The 15,754-nt window shown below is 42.3% G+C and overlaps 1 protein-coding gene across 1 annotated transcript in view; it reads left to right on the top strand.

Moving 5' to 3' along the window:
* PDGFD (platelet derived growth factor D) overlaps window positions 1-15,754 on the top strand; it is a 150,323-nt gene that overhangs the window by 91,454 nt on the left and 43,115 nt on the right. Inside the window, exons 2-3 of the mRNA XM_053385714.1 lie at window positions 9,137-9,341; window positions 12,330-12,510. Coding sequence (XP_053241689.1) covers window positions 9,137-9,341; window positions 12,330-12,510 — 386 coding nt within the window. The remainder of the gene's footprint in view (window positions 1-9,136; window positions 9,342-12,329; window positions 12,511-15,754) is intronic.

Raw genomic sequence — 15,754 nt, 5'->3', positions numbered from 1 at the left:
TCTGTGGCAGCTCCTTGACAAAATTCCCTTTTAATAAAGTGCGCTGTTGAACATTCTGAATGTCTTTGGGTGGAGTGCATGTGTTCCGATTTCTATGCCAACCATCTCCCTAAAATAACACTTCTGTTACCAACTTCAACATATTACTTGGATGACATTCAGCAACACGGAATAGTTTTATGCTTGTCATCTTTCACTTATTTCCATCTCTGCTGCTGCTTTATCTCCAAAATTGTATTAGGCGTTAGTCTTATTTCCACATAGCCGCTGAGTTGACATGAACAGGGTTACACTGAAAGTTTCTGGGTTGTTAAAGGCAATGAATAAGTTGTCTTGTGTTTATCCATTTGAGCAAAGGGCAGTGACATGCTCAGCTGGTGTTAATTTGTGGTTTAATTTGTGCCTTTTTTATAGTACATCAGTTTCCCTGAACAAATTTTATTTTCTGGTATTAAATTATTGATTTTATGCTGGGTGTTGTATATTATGCTTGATTGCAGGGGAATTCTGTAAAAATGGGCGCACAATGCTAAATGCAAGGCTCCTGCTGTATACAACCATACATCTGAGCCGTGGAGGACCACAAATGGTGACTCCTGCAGATACCTCCATGACTGGGCAGGGATATAAGGGATTTGGTAGTCCTTGAGATATCCTGAATCCAAGTTCTTAAAGGCCTTGTATGCAAGAACCATCAAGTTGGTCAGAGAGCAAACATTGAGGAATTCTGCTATTCCATCAAGGCATCAGACCAGTCAAATTTCAGGTGGCCAGCACAAAGGACTTACATGTTCTAAGCATTTTAACCCTGGAATTCTTTTTAACTGGGAATTGCTAGTGGAGCCTTAGCAAACAAAACATAAGCAGTGGCTCCCATCCCAGCACGATTAATGGTGCTACAATTTCCACCAAAATCATGTTTCCTTTTCCTTCTTACTTGTGCAAAAGAAAGAAAGAAGACAGAGTGGGAGAATGTGCAATATTAAGGTTATTCAATGGACCATTATCTTCCCATTTTGCTTTGACCACTATTGGCCTCCTCTCCAGCGAGCTTCCCAACACTGCCATAAATGTCTTTCTCATAAACAATTACTCTTCATTTCCCACAAGTTCCAGAGGGGGGAATGAAAAAGAAATGAAAGCACTAAGGTACTTCTAGGTAGAAATGAAACACTGAGACTCTTCTTTCACCACCTCAGTATGTCATGTTTATTTCTTATCCCATGCACATATGCATTATTCAGAAGTAAGACTCAGGTTTTGTGGGATTCTGTCAAGGCATTGTGTTTTCCAGTACTGACCTGAGTTTGATGCGTTCGGGAATCTCAGAGCACAGTGCAAATCTTCCTTTACCGAAAGATGAAAAGGATGGTGCTGTGCTTATCGCGCATGTGGTCGGAGAATGCTAGCATGCCTTCTTTTATTAGCTTCCTGGATTAAACTCACATCATCTTTCTTTCCCAAAGCATTATGAGGCTCAATTAAAACCATATTGCCTCTGGCAGTCTCATCGCAGCGGGTTAGGATCTCAAGTGTAAATGTACCTAAAGAATAGGTTGGTGAGGGGAATATTTCAGCTTGAAAAACAGAGAACGCTTGCCTAATAGAGAACGTGAAATTAGCAAGAGATAAGGGTGGTGCTGTGGGTGAAACCACAGAGCCTAGGACTTGCCGATCAGAAGGTTGGCGGTTCGAATCCCCATGACGCAGTGAGCTCCTGTTGTGCAGTCCCTGCTCCTGCCAACCTAGCAGTTCGAAAGCACATCAAAGTGCAAGTAGATAAATAGGTACCACTCCGGTGGGAAGGTAAACAGCGTTTCCTTGCACTGCTCTGGTTCGCCAGAAGCGGCTTAGTCATGCTGGCCACATGACCCGGAAGCTGTACGCCTGCTCCCTCGGCCAATAAAATGAGATGAGTGCCGCAACCCCAGAGTCGGCCATGACTGAACCTAATGGTCAGAGGTCCCTTTACCTTTACCTAAGGTTGTTATATAGCTGCTCTAAATGAGCAGCAAATTCAGTAGTTTCATGCCAGTCAATGGAATGGGTCCGCTTGCAGGAAAAGTAAGCCAGGATCGCTCTGGGTGGACTTGACCCAACCCGGGGTGACGTGGTGCTGCTTTGACCCAATCCAGCCAAATCCCAGGTTAACAAAAATCAGCCCTATTCAGTTTGTGATCTGGGATTTGGCCAGAACCATAGTGCAGTCTTTGCTCAGATACCCAAGTACGCAGATCATTTGTTAAGTGCAGAGAATAGCAGGCATATAAAGTCTAATGTGTCCATTTGAAGTACTTAGATACAGCTATGGGATGTGTGTGATTAAGTCCATAATCCTGCTGTACTTCCACCTACATTAAAGAGATGCCAGATTTTACATGTCTGCTTGCTTCATGCAGACTACCTCTGTGATTCACTTTAAGTGGCTGATGGAGACTTTTTTTTATTTAATCGTAAGTGGATAGATTTCACTTTAGGAAATTTCTAGTGGGGAATACAAAGTGAACAGCAGATTGAGGGTCTATAAAATGATGCAGCTTAATCACTTTTCTAAAAAAAAGTCATTATGACACGCGCTTGGGCTCCTGTCATATATATTTTTCAAGCTGTTTTTGCAGATAGAGTTATTCGCTCTCTAGAGGGGTAGTTGATGGACTGCTGACATACATTTCTAATGTAGAATTTGATGGATGCGGATATCAGCAGCCACCCACCTAGTGGAAAACAGCCCAGGGGAAGAGAAGAAATAGTTACGTTTGTATTTCTAAGTGGATCTGAACAAGAGCTCTGAGTTTTGACCTAAAATTCACTTTATTTCCCTCCTAACCATCAATGATTCAAAAGCCTCGCTCAGTCAAAGGTTCCTCCTCATAATTTATTCTTGTCCTGTCAATGAAAGTTGCAGAAGGAGCAAATCTGTCCCCGATAGCTAGATGGATATATAATACAAACATTCAAAACATATTTGTACTTCTGTTTTCAAACCATTGCTAAGGATGAATAAAATATACAGTGGTATCTCTGGTTATGAACTTAATTCATTCTGGAGGTCCATTCTTAACCTGAAACCATTCTTAACCTGAGGTACCACTTTAGCTAATGGGGCCTCCCACTGCAGCAACATGATTTCTGTTCTCATCCTGAGGTAACATTCTTAACCCGAGGTACTATTTCCGGGTTAGCGGAGTCTCTAACCCAAAGTGTTTGTAACCCAAGGTGTTTGTAACCTGAGGTACCACTGTATATCAATTAATGGCAACTGGGGACCACCTGTGGTCCGATGGTTTCATTCAGGTGGTCAGTGCTGTGCCTGTAACAACACAATTTAAAATCATATAACATCTAGCAGAGCATGTTGCAACTGCTACAGCAGAAACGCCATGGTGCATCTGCAGCAGAACAAACGAACGCCTTCATCTGCCCCAGCTTCAACAAAACATGTCTCTCTACAGCCACAGCAGGCGCTGTAACCTTCCAGCAGTTTGACTTCACCCCCAAAGGCACACTCCTCCATTGTCACCAGAGAGCTGATGTTTTACTTGCAGGGAAATGAATTGGGGCTTGCACAGTGCATGACCCAGCTCTGTGCAAGTCCCAGTGGTCAGCTGATTGTAATGTGAAGATTCACCCAACAGTCTGAAAGGAAAAAAATGCAGAACTTATAGTGATAGACCATCTCTATGTGGGAACCCCGCTTTAATGCAAGCTCTCCACCCATGCTTCTTCAGCTGGTATACATGCTGAGAACAAAATCAAAAACAAAGTAGGTTCCTATCTCCTTGTTGCTAATTGCTTTGAGAACAATGGTGGGAAGTAATGGTGGAAAGTTACTAAGCAGACAGATGTCAACTGAATTACACTTCAAGTTGACTTTGGACAAAGAGACAATGATTCATGGAGAGGCCGGTTTTTAAAACAATGACCAAATAGTTCTGTGACGTCTGGTCTCTCTCCTGACCCTACCTGAATATGCTGGGGATTGAACCACTAATTTTTACACTCAAATCAGATGCTCTCCCACTCAGCTTTGTCTCCTCTTTGCAGACACCCGTTGCTACTCAGAGCACTTCCTAGAAGACTTTGCCCAACCTGGAGTGAGCCCTGTTCATGTTCCTCTATGATAACACAATGATAATGTAATCACAAATAAATAACCACGGTGCTATGGAGAGGAAAGGACATCCTCACCTCCTGATATGCGGCATATCCGAAGTCCTGCTTTAGTACAGTACAGTCAAATCTTGGTTCCCGAATAGCTTAGTTGCCGAACAAATTGCCTCCTGAATGCCCAAACCTAGAAGTAAGTGTTCCGGTTTGTGAACATTTTTCAGAAGCCGAACGTCCGACGCGGCTTCCGCTTGAGTGCAGGAAACTCCTGCAGCCAATCGGAAGCCGTGCCTTGGTTTTTGAACTGTTTTGGGAATCGAAAGGACTCCTGGAACGGTTTAAGTTCGAGAACCAAGGTACCACTGTACTTATAAATAAACACCCTAAAATTATGTCATGTTAAGTTTACATGCTGTATACATATCTGAAAAGTCATTTTTCTAGGGACTTCCGGGGTGGCGCCACCGGCAATGGCGGACTCCCTCTGAACTGGAGGGAATAGCTCCGCGGGAAACGGGTCTTTTCCGCTACGGCGAAGCGGGGACCCTTTCAAAAATCACAGGCGGATGAAGCCTGTGACCATGGGACTTGGCGGGCACCTTTAGCGCCCCCCCCCCAACTCGCTAAGGAGCCCACTAACGGGCTCCGAAGTGAAGAGGGGGAAGTGGCGCGGTGCTGAGAGTCAACGGCCATTTCCGTGGAGCGAAGCCGCATAGCCGTTGCCGGAGAGCGCTGCCTCTTTCCTGGGACAATTTGGATTCTAAAACAATAACCTGTGAGTAGTACGGAAATTGGGTTTTTAAAATACTTATAAATTCGGCACTGATCAGGGAAGGTCCAAACAGGAAGTCTGCCTCTCCTTTCTGTAAATAATCTAAAGCAAAGAACCTCAAACTAAGGTCGTGGAGAGTCTTATTTTTTGTTAAAGACTTTAATTCTACTGATTGAGATTAGAAGAAATTTTATTTGGAAGCCGGGGAACCTGCAGGAGAAGAACTAAATTTGAGAATTGATGTGCCACCCCCCCCCCCGGACCCGGGAGTGGTCCGTGAGAGCCTGTTGATGAGTAATTGAACAATTTGACAGCTGTCAAGTTAGCTGTCAAGATACAAAAAGAGGACTTTGTTTCTACTGTCTACATTTGTTACAAGTTTATGCTTTAAAAGAAGGAAGGACTGTTACAATTTAACGTATGGAACTTTTGGTTTTGCACTGAAAGAAGTAAAAGAAACTTAAATCCCCCTAGAGGGAGCTTTGGGACATTGCATTAAGAACCAGCTGAGAAATTGTTCTTTGACCTTGATACGCTTAAGAATGGCAGTCGGAAAGGAAATCCAGTCTGAACTGAACAGGACTTTCTTTCTCTTGGGAAAGCTGCAAGGTCAAATAGGTGTTTTGACTACAAATGTTACAACTTTGGGCACAAGAGTTAGTACCAGCAATGAACTTGATAAGAACTCGGCACAGGAATTACCGGTATATTCAATTGAACAAACAGAGAAAGTTGAGAAGGAGAATAATGTTGCTTTTGAAGAGAAAAAAGGGGGAGCCGTAACCCTGCAGATGCAAAAGGCGAGCCGTAACTTGAGGCCTGACATGATGATAACAAGGAGAAGCAAATATTTGAAGATGGAAGCCTGGCCTGAATTAGAAAATGAAAGATGGAGAGACCTCCTTATGTGGAGATCTCATGACCTTTGGATTACAAATTTGATTCAGGTGGAAGTTGGAGCTATGGGGACATTTGGAATTGAAAGGAGAATGAAACAAGATGTGGAATACCCTATAGGCCTTATCTTTAAGTACATAGGCCTGGCTGGAAGGAATGTGGATGCTGTTGGGCGGGCGTCTCCCCGAGATTTGGTTTTTAATATCAAAGACTATCAAAAAGACTGGCTGAGGAGCTATGAGAGAGATTTAAGAGCCTCGGATATAAGATCTGGTGGTTGATGGTCCTTTTTTTGAGACTTGTTGGGGACTGAAACCGGGAAGGGGATATGGGTGGAATGAAAAATGGGAATTTAAAGTGTATATAATATAAGTTATCTTTTTGTTTTATCTTTTTGTTTTACTTTAGGAGAGTTGGGAAATTCGTGGAAGGGAATTTTCTTTCGACCTTAGGGAAATGTCTTAAGAATAAATATTGCTATATAGGTCTGGATGAGAGTTAAGTTTGGATAAAGTAAAAGTAAAAGTGGTTTCTAAAAATATGGTAAAATCAAGGACTTTGTTGATAAGATGTTTGAAAAAGGAATTTATGTGGTTTTGGTAAAAAGATATTAAAGGCTTAATTAAAAATGAATTTATGAAAGAGAGAAGGTAAAGATACGGTATTTAAAAACAAATTATTAAGATAATTAGGTTGGAAGGATTTGCTGAAACAACAATCTAAATTAGAATACAAAAATGGGAGGTGTGAGGAGGTTCAAGGAAATAAGTAAAGGAAGAAAGTTAAGTAAAGGTTTGATTTGTTTCTTTTTTCTTTTTTCTTCTTTTTTAATGATTGTATTTTTATGTGTTGTTGTTTTTTTATTGTAACCTTTAAAATTTTGAATAAAGATTATTTTTTTAAAAAAGAAAAGTCTTTTTTCTAATAGCCAAAGGTTTGGCGATGCGTTGACCAAACACTCCCCTTTGGGGGCCCTACTGATGCCAGAGCTCCAACATTGGTTGGACCAAGGCATCAAAGGCTCTGTGAGTGGTAGACATCTGAGCTCTTAGGCCCAAAGTATATGAAAGACTGCCTTGATCCCTACCAAACCTCTCAGCTGTTAAGATTAGAAGAGACATTCCTCTCCAAAGCTCTGTTGCCCTCGGGAGCATGGGGACTGGTGGCCTGGGAGAGGACTTTCTGTGGCAGCTCATACCTCCCAAGACAGGTGCATCTAGCACTGAATGCTGAAGATATGTCTCTTTACCCTGACCTTGGACAGTTGTTTTGTTTTGTTTTGTTTTGTTGTCTTGTCTTGTCTTGTCTTGTCTTGTCTTGTCTTGTCTTGTCTGTCTTGTCTTGTCTTGTCTTGTCTTGTCTTGTCTTGTCTTGTCTTGTAGTATAGAGAGCCAGTGTGGTGTAGTGGTTAAGAGTGGTGGACTCGTAATCTGGTGAACCGGGTTCGCTTCCCCGCTCCTCCACATGCAGCTGCTGAAATCTCTCAGCCTCACTCACCTCACAGAGTGTTTGTTGTGGTGGAGGAAGGGAAAAGAAGATTGATAGCCGCTTTGAGACTCCTTAGGGTAGTGATAAAGCAGGATATCAAATCCAAACTACTCCTCCTCTTCTTCTTCTTCTTCTTCTTCTTCTTGTCTTGTTTTGTGGGACTCACCCCTTTGGCTGAATTTATACTGTTCTCTTCTATTTGGGATGGTTCTATGTGTTTTATCGTTGTAATGGTGCCCTCTTGATTGTTCCACTGCCCTCAGAAGCTTGAGGGGTGACAGCCCAGGAAAGGACATTCTCTGTGGCAGTCCCTAAATTGTAGAACTCCCTCCCCACAGAGGTACATCTGGCACATTCATTAGCCTCCTTCCATCGAATGCATCTCTTTGCCTTGCTTTTGACACTTGGGATGTATATTTTTAGGACCCAGATTATTTTTGGCATTTTAAGTTGTTTTAAGTGGTTGTTTACATTGTATAATATTGTGTTTTAGTATTAATGGTGTGTTTTACTTGTTGTAAAAGATCCCATGGACACCCTCCCAGTGGCCACAGAACTGCAACCTTGAGGGTTATTTTTACTGAAATACTGGTACATTTGTATATATGACAACTCAATAGCATGCACTTTCCATACCTAAAATTTTCCAGGCGGTGATGAAAGAACTGGAAACTGTTAGCATGCTTGTTTTACCATTTCTGAAGAACTGTACACATAAAAAAAGGGACTTCCTAGGGATGGTCACCTAGAAATTGTTAAATGGTTTTAAAACTGACTGACATTTTATCTATTCCAGTACAGTGGTACCTTGGTTTAAGAAAAGCTTAGTTTATGAACAACTTGGATTAAGAACGCTGCAAACCCGGAAGCAGGTGTTTTGGTTTGTGAACTTTGCCTTGGAAGCAGAACATGTTCCGCTTCCTGTTGAGTGTGTTCCATTAGTAAATTGAGTCCCCCACTGCTATGGGAAAGCATGCCTTGGTTTAAGAACACTTTGGTTTAAGAACGGACTTCTGGAACGTCTTAAGTTCGTAAACCAAGGTACCACTGTAATCCAAATCTTGCAATGCAAGTTCTCCAAACAAACAAATATGTATATATTAGGGGAAAGTGGTGCATTAAAATGCTAGTAAAAATATCTTTCAAAAATGCTATATATGGGAAATTTCTTGCAAAAATGTGTGCATTATATAAAATTGCATACAAAAATGTGTTTTTAGGAGAAAATGACACTAAAATGTTTTGTTTTGTTTTTGGAGAAAATGACAGTAAATCACAAATTGCTGCTAGATATGGAAACCTGAATTTAAGTCTGAAGAAATGAGAAACCGAGAGAAGCAAGGTGGACAGATCCTTGCATCCCTACTGATGAGCCAGTGTTCTGATTCAGTATAAAAGGCTGTCATACAAGCTTTTCATGCAATATATTTTGGAAAGTTGTGGTTGTGTTGACTGTACATTTGGCCACCTCTTAAGATATCATAATGAAGTTTTGCATGATGTTTCCTGAAATCAAGGAGCAGTATTTCATCTGTTTTGAATGAGAAGAACACAGGAAGCTGCCTTATATCCAATCAGACCATTGGTCCATCTATCACTTACACTGACTGGCAATGGCTCTCCAAGATCTCAGGCAGGAGTTTCTTCCAGACCTACCAGGAGATACCAGGGATTGAATGTAAGGCATGTAAGGCAGATGACAGCTTCCAAAATTGCACTGATTCTAAGCACTGGTTTCAAAAGTGCCCCAATGTTTTGTTTCTTAGAATTCTTGAGTAGCACTGGGTACGAAACTGTTAGCGTTCTATAAATGTAAATAATGTTGCTTTGCTGATTTCCCCTCCTGAACTACATACTAATCTCTACTAACAGAGAGCAATCACCTCACAGCCTTGTACCGGAAGGAAGAGACCATCCGCGTCTTGCGCAGTGGTGAGATCCACAGCCCTCGTTTTCCTCACAACTATCCCAGGAACCTGTTACTGACGTGGAGGCTGCTTTCACCAGAGAATGCAAGGATACAGCTGGTGTTTGATAACCAATTTGGACTGGAGGAGCCAGAGAATGATATCTGCAGGTGGGTTGTGTGAGAGTGTGCAGAGGAGACAGTCGTGAAGTGTTAATGGCATCAAACAAAGAGAAAAACAAGGCAAAAATAATTACAAACATATTATTATTATTATTATTATTATTATTATTATTATTATTATTATTATTACCCCACCCATCTGGCTGGGTTTTCCCAGCCTCTCTGGGTGGCTCCCAACAGAATATTAAAAACACGATAAAACATGAAACTTTAAAAACTTCCCTAAACAGGGCTGCCTTCAGATGTCTTCTAAATGTCAGGTAGTTGTTTATTTCCTTGACATCTGGTGGGAGGGCGTTCCACAGGGTGGGCGCCACTACTGAGAAGGCCCTCTGCCTGGTTCCCTGTAACCTCACTTCTCACAGCGAGGGAACCGCCAGAAGGCCCTCAGAGCTGGACCTCAGTGTCTGGGCTGAACTGTGGGGGTGGAGATGCTCCTTCAGGTATACGGGGATGATGCCGTTTAGGGCTTTCAAGGTCAGCACCAACACTTTGAATTGTGCTCGGAAATGTACTGGGAGCCAATATAGGTCTTTCAGGACTGGAGTTATATGGTCTCAGCTTCCTGCCTGGCACATTTAGGGAGCTTGTGGGAACTCTGTTTCACTTGAGCAATATGGCTCCATACAACAAACATCCATACTATCACAGGAGGCTTCCTTGTCCCAAGCAGTTGGATTTACCCCACTTGGGGTACCCAACTTGGTGCCCTCAAAATGTTGATGGACCTCAGCTCCCATCACCCCTGATGATTGACTGTGCTTGCTGGGACTTATGGGAGCTGGAGTCTAACAAGATCTGGAGGACATGTTGGCGATCCCTGATTTAAGTGACTGCAAAAATGTCATGATGCTGTGTTGGCTACCCTTGTTTTAGGAGTTCAAGGATCATAGTCAGACTGATACTATTCCCTCTAAGTCAGCCTTTCTCAACCTGTTGGTCCCCAGATGTTGTTGGGGCCTTCATCCAGGCTACAGAAAACTCTGGACAGCATCCAGTACATTTTTATCTCTGTAGAGTAGTCAAGAAAGGAATGGGAAGGGATAGGCTGTGGAATAGTCAGCTGTTTGACTAGGCTGCTTGCCCCTATGCAGAGTTTGTTCTTTTTAATGTTTATTTTGAATAACGATACAATTTGGGCTCATTTGGGCTCACAAAGGAGCCATATTCCTAGCTGCACCGGCTGCTTTATAGCTCTTTTGCTTCCGCAGAGTATTCAAAGCATATGGATGAATTTCAGCCCGTCATAAATAACCCACAAAGTCCTGTTTGGGATTGGGAGGCTTGTCACCAAGGAGAGAGGCATGCCTAAACTTTCCCTTGACAGGCTTTCCAGACAGATCTACATGCTACCACACTAAGATTTTTAAAGTGTCTAAAGCTATGAAGTATCAGGTTGTGGCTACTCTGCTTTGCCACATTGCTGTCCAGAGCAGTCAGTGATTGGTGGCTGGTAATGCTGAAACAAGCTTCCACAGCAGTAGTCTAATACCTAATTGGCCAGCCCATTTCATAACTGTAGTTAACCATTAGAGAGTTATGGTTCCACCTTCCTCCAAGCCAGCAATGTAGCAGTTGAGAGCCTTTCTGGCCCTCTAGATGTTGGGAGTGACAGACAACATGGTAAAGGGAGTAGTGGTGGCGGCAGCAAAGGAGACCACGCTCAGCCACCTTGTTAGTTGCTGGGGCGAATTGTGAGAGCCAAGATACTTCCGTGCTGGGGCAAGGTCCCATCTGGTTCCAGCCCAAATATAGACCCATTTTATTATTTAACAGCATCATCATCATCATCTTATCTAAACTACTTAATTAAAAAAATACCAGTATATAATACTTACAAGCCATCTTTATAACCACATGCTAACAAGCTTGAATTAGTTCATTCACACTGTGAAATAATTAGAGTTGTTATGAATCACGGCCATGGAAAGGATGGGGTTGCTACAAGCCAGGAGATGGGAGCTTGTGGGTCTCCAGAGGATTCTGGATTATAGCTCCCAGCAATCGTGCTCAACAGCCATCTTGATTCTTGTGGTAGTTGTAGCTCAACAACATACCCAGTGCTATGGGTTTGAAGCCAAAACCATTAGTGAATGTGGCTTATACCAAAAGAAAAATAAAGGAAAAAAGAAGAGAAGAAAGAGAGAAGAATTGCTTTGGTTTTTATTGTATCATATGTTGAAAACTCTTAATACATTTGATTATTATTATTTAAAAAAGTGAATGTGGCCTATTATTAGGCATGGCTTACCTTCAAGGAAGTTTCTAGATAATATTGTGAGAATGGACTTGTGGACACTTCCCCCCACCCCAGTGTAGTCAGCTTGATGGTGTTTCTTTCACAATCAACATTCTACATAAATTCTTGGTTTTTTAATGCAATGTTGCAATGTATATTTGCATTTATAAATCCAGTTTTATTGCTGTCGTTATGCTGTTTGCCACCGCGTTGTTTATTCTTAATGTTGGCAGTGCAAAATTCCCAGAATTCCCTGGGAAAAGGCGCTGACTGCTAAACCACTCTGAGAGTTGTATCTCTTTAAGGAGGAATAGAGCTCCTCCCACAACTCTCAGCATCCTTTCCCAGGATTCTTTGGGGGAAGCCATGACTGCTCCAAGCAGCATGACACTGCTTTAAATGTATAGTGCAGATGGAGCCCATGTGCTGTAGCAACCTTTGAATGGAGTTTTCTGAGTAAAGGCAGCCCAAAGAACTAGTTAAAGAGATTGTTTCACAGGGGTGGGGAAATGGCAGCCCGACCGGGTGATGGCCACTGGTAGGAGTTCTCCATGCCTTGCGAGTTTTGACTCCTCCAATCTGAATATGTTCATCCCAAATTTTACACGCCCCAAATCTTGACAGCAGATCTTGGCCCGCTTTCTTCCCTCAATGTTCATTTAAGTGGTGAAAGTTCCCAGGAACTCAGCCCTAGTCCCGTAGCATTGTATAATAAACATGTCCATTCTAACTTCCAGATATGACTTTGTAGAAGTGGAAGATATATCCGAAATCAGCACGCTCATCCGGGGGCGGTGGTGTGGGTACAAGGAAGCTCCTCCGAGAATCACATCAAAAACAAACCAGCTCAAGATCACCTTCAAGTCAGATGACTTCTTTGTGGCTAAGCCTGGATTCAAGATTTATTATTCCCTGGTGGTAAGTAACACAACTGCTTGTTTCAATGGAGTGGAGATTGTGGCAAGAAAGAGCTAAAGGAACATTGGGGATGGATGGAGCAGTAGTTACTTTAGAACAAAGGGGGGGGGGAGTTAGCTGTCCGTAAATATTTCCTCTCCGAGAATATATCCCAGATCAAAGTAGGTTGACCATCCTCTGAGTAAATCAGAAGTTAAGGGGAAACTATAAAACTCTCTGCCATCCTCTTTAATAACGTGTTTCAACCCCTGCTATCACTTTGTGGTCTGGAGCGACAAGCTGAGAGCAGTGAAAAAAGGTCTTGAAGAATAACACTGGGAACGGCTGCTCTTTCTAAGCAAAAGGGAGGTCAGAAAGGGGGAAATATACCTTCAGGGGTTGTAGCCCATGAATCTAAACAAGACACACACAGGTCATATACAATAAATGCTGCAGACAGAGCACAGAGTGCCTCAGCAGGCCGTTAATTTGGGATCCGTGGTTTTTCTGCAGAATGAAGGTATTGCATGCATGCCTGCTTGCCATACGGATGAAAATGAAGAATTTGAGGGAGGGAGTTAGGGGAGAAGGCAGTTTTTTCCCCCCAGTGGACTGGGCAGATCTGTGTAGAGACCATGTGGCATAGTGGTTCGAGTGTTTGGCAAGGAGTGGGCAGAGCCAGATTCACTGTGGCTACATCCACACCATAGATTTAAAGCACCACTTTGTTCATTATTTATTTAATTTGTACAATTTATACTTCTTGATCATAAAAAACAAAACAAAAGCTTCCAAGTAGTTTGCAAAAGACAAAACAGAAAAATCAAAAAGGATTTGCAACTCTGCTTTGAAACACAAAATTAAAAATACCTCAGCTTTCGAAGCACCTGGTTAGGCTTGTCTGAACAGGAATGTTTTCAGCAGGTACCGAAAAATGTACAGTGAAGGCGCCTGCTTGGTCTCAATAGGCAGGGAGTTCCCAAGTGCAGGCGCTGCCACACTAAATGATAGTAACGGCTTTGACTGGCAACATAAACCAGGTGAGGATAGATGATGGGTCTCAAGCCCTCAGTGAGTTAGTGACTTGTGAAGGCAAGCTCTGGCCGATTGAGGGGATGAGACCAATTGTGGGTCCAATGGTCAAGAAGGCGGTTTATGCAAGTGCTGTAGAGGGAAGTGAGGGGCGGATGGGAGTCATCAACCTGGGAAGGCAGCCCATCTAGGAGAAGGACACCTCTGGTCCTCCACCTGTGATGCCTTGCGAGGTAAGTAGGGGAAAAGAAAAGGCTAAGGAGTAAACCCTTCACAAATCTGGAGTAGAGTCCCTAAGACAGTTGCGTGGCACCTGAAGGAGCATCTCCACCCCCATCGTTCTGGCAGTTCCCTCATGGCAAGAAGTGAGGTTACAGGGAACCAGGCACCCGCCCTGTGTAACGCCCTCCCACCAGATGTCAAAGAGAACAACAACTACTAAACTTTTAGAAGACATCTGAAGGCCGCCCTGTTTAGGGAAGCTTTTAATGTTTAATAGGTTATTGTATTTTAATATTCCTATGGAAGCTGCCCAGAGTGGCTGGAGAAACCCACATCAGTGAGGCCAAGAATGGGGGTTCTTGTTATCTGGGCAACTCTGGACCTCCACACACACTGCCCAGGCTTGATCCCCAGGAAGTTCACTTCAGTGTTGCCAGCGCAGTGGTTTGGTTTTACCCCAGAGGCCTACTCCATTGCCTCTTGAGACAGATGAATGCAAAAAAAAAAAAGTAATTGTCTGCTAAACACCTGATAAAAGGGATTGAGGAACATAAAATTAAGTAGTAGTATTGGTTGCCAGTGTGGTGAGAAGTTCCTGAAGAATCTGAGCACTGTTGGAGACAGGATACTGGGTTAAATTGACTATAGGGATAACTCAGCAGAGCCATTCTTCTAGGTAAATGACTACACCGTATAAGCCTTTAATTTGAAGGCAATTTAACAAAACAACAATTTATGATTTCCTTTCCTTGGAGTACCGCAATGCATAAAAATTAAGCAATGCTGCATTGTGTGATATTTCCAAAGGACCTCTCTTACAATTAGCCAGCTTTATGAGAAACTGTGAGCAGCTAATATGGGACCCTGGGGGTTTAGGAAAAAAACAAAATATACAACATTTCAACAGAGCAGCTTTTTCAGCAGCGGGAAATGGATAAGTGATGTTGCTGAGCATCTATCATGTTGGCTGCGTGAACAGAAATAAAAATATTTTGCATCCTGGACAACCTTTATGAGAGAATTCCAGGAGCTGTAGTTTGTTAAGGGTGCTGGGAATTGTAGCTCTTTAGGGGTAAACTACAGGTCCCAGAATTCTTTGGGGGAGACATGTGGTTTAAATGTGTGGTGTGGATGTGATTGTCACAATGTACTCTGAAACCAAAATAGCCTTTCTTAGCTGCTAACCTGAGCATCACAGGGAGTTACTAGAGAGAGAGAGAGAGAGAGAGAAATTAATTAATTTAAGAAGTATAACCTATTAAAATATAAACAAAAACATCACACCACAGTCAGTTCCCAAAAAGTTTAAATATGGGATATGCCGGAGGTTTGTAGAATGTGAATTTCTGGTGGTGGCGTTAATTTTTTTAAAAAAAAATTGATTCGCCACAACAAATATGAAGCAATAATCAAAGCAACCATGAAGGGAGTGGGTTTCAGAAAGCCAAACTATGATGCTGGGAATTTGAAAGTCATCTTTATTCATCTGAGAGTATCTCTATGCAAATTTCGGTGTGTCAAAGGTGGGTTGCAATTGGCTATGTAGCTCCCCTGGATGGCATGAAAATCACCTGGCGCTGTCCCCTTACACATTGCTCTGATCTCCTGCACTCACTTCTTCATGAGTGCCGTCCAACACCCCTCTTGATACCAGCATCTTGGTCTCCAGTCTCTCTCCCCTTTACCAGTGTGTTTGTGTATCAGAACGATTTATAATGTTTTCCAGGCTATAAACCTGCAAGAGAATGCTGTTAGTTGTTGTTTTTTAATTTATTTAAGCCGTTCTTCCCTTTTGTTCTTTACAAATAAGTTTAAAGCATCTTAAATTATTAACAGACACTGAATCAATAAAAGCAATAATAAAAACAAATCCTAGCATTCTTTTTTTAAAAAAACAACAACAAAAAACACCCAGTATCATATAATAAGGGGAGGTGAAAAGAACTGACTGATCAAAAAAGCTAATGCAATCTAATGCTGCTTTAATAAATGCAGAAGAACAGAAGTAGAA

This window comes from Podarcis raffonei, chromosome 4, assembly GCF_027172205.1.
Source record: "Podarcis raffonei isolate rPodRaf1 chromosome 4, rPodRaf1.pri, whole genome shotgun sequence".
Lineage (NCBI taxonomy): Eukaryota > Metazoa > Chordata > Lepidosauria > Squamata > Lacertidae > Podarcis > Podarcis raffonei.
This window is presented reverse-complemented; position numbering and strand designations above follow the sequence as displayed.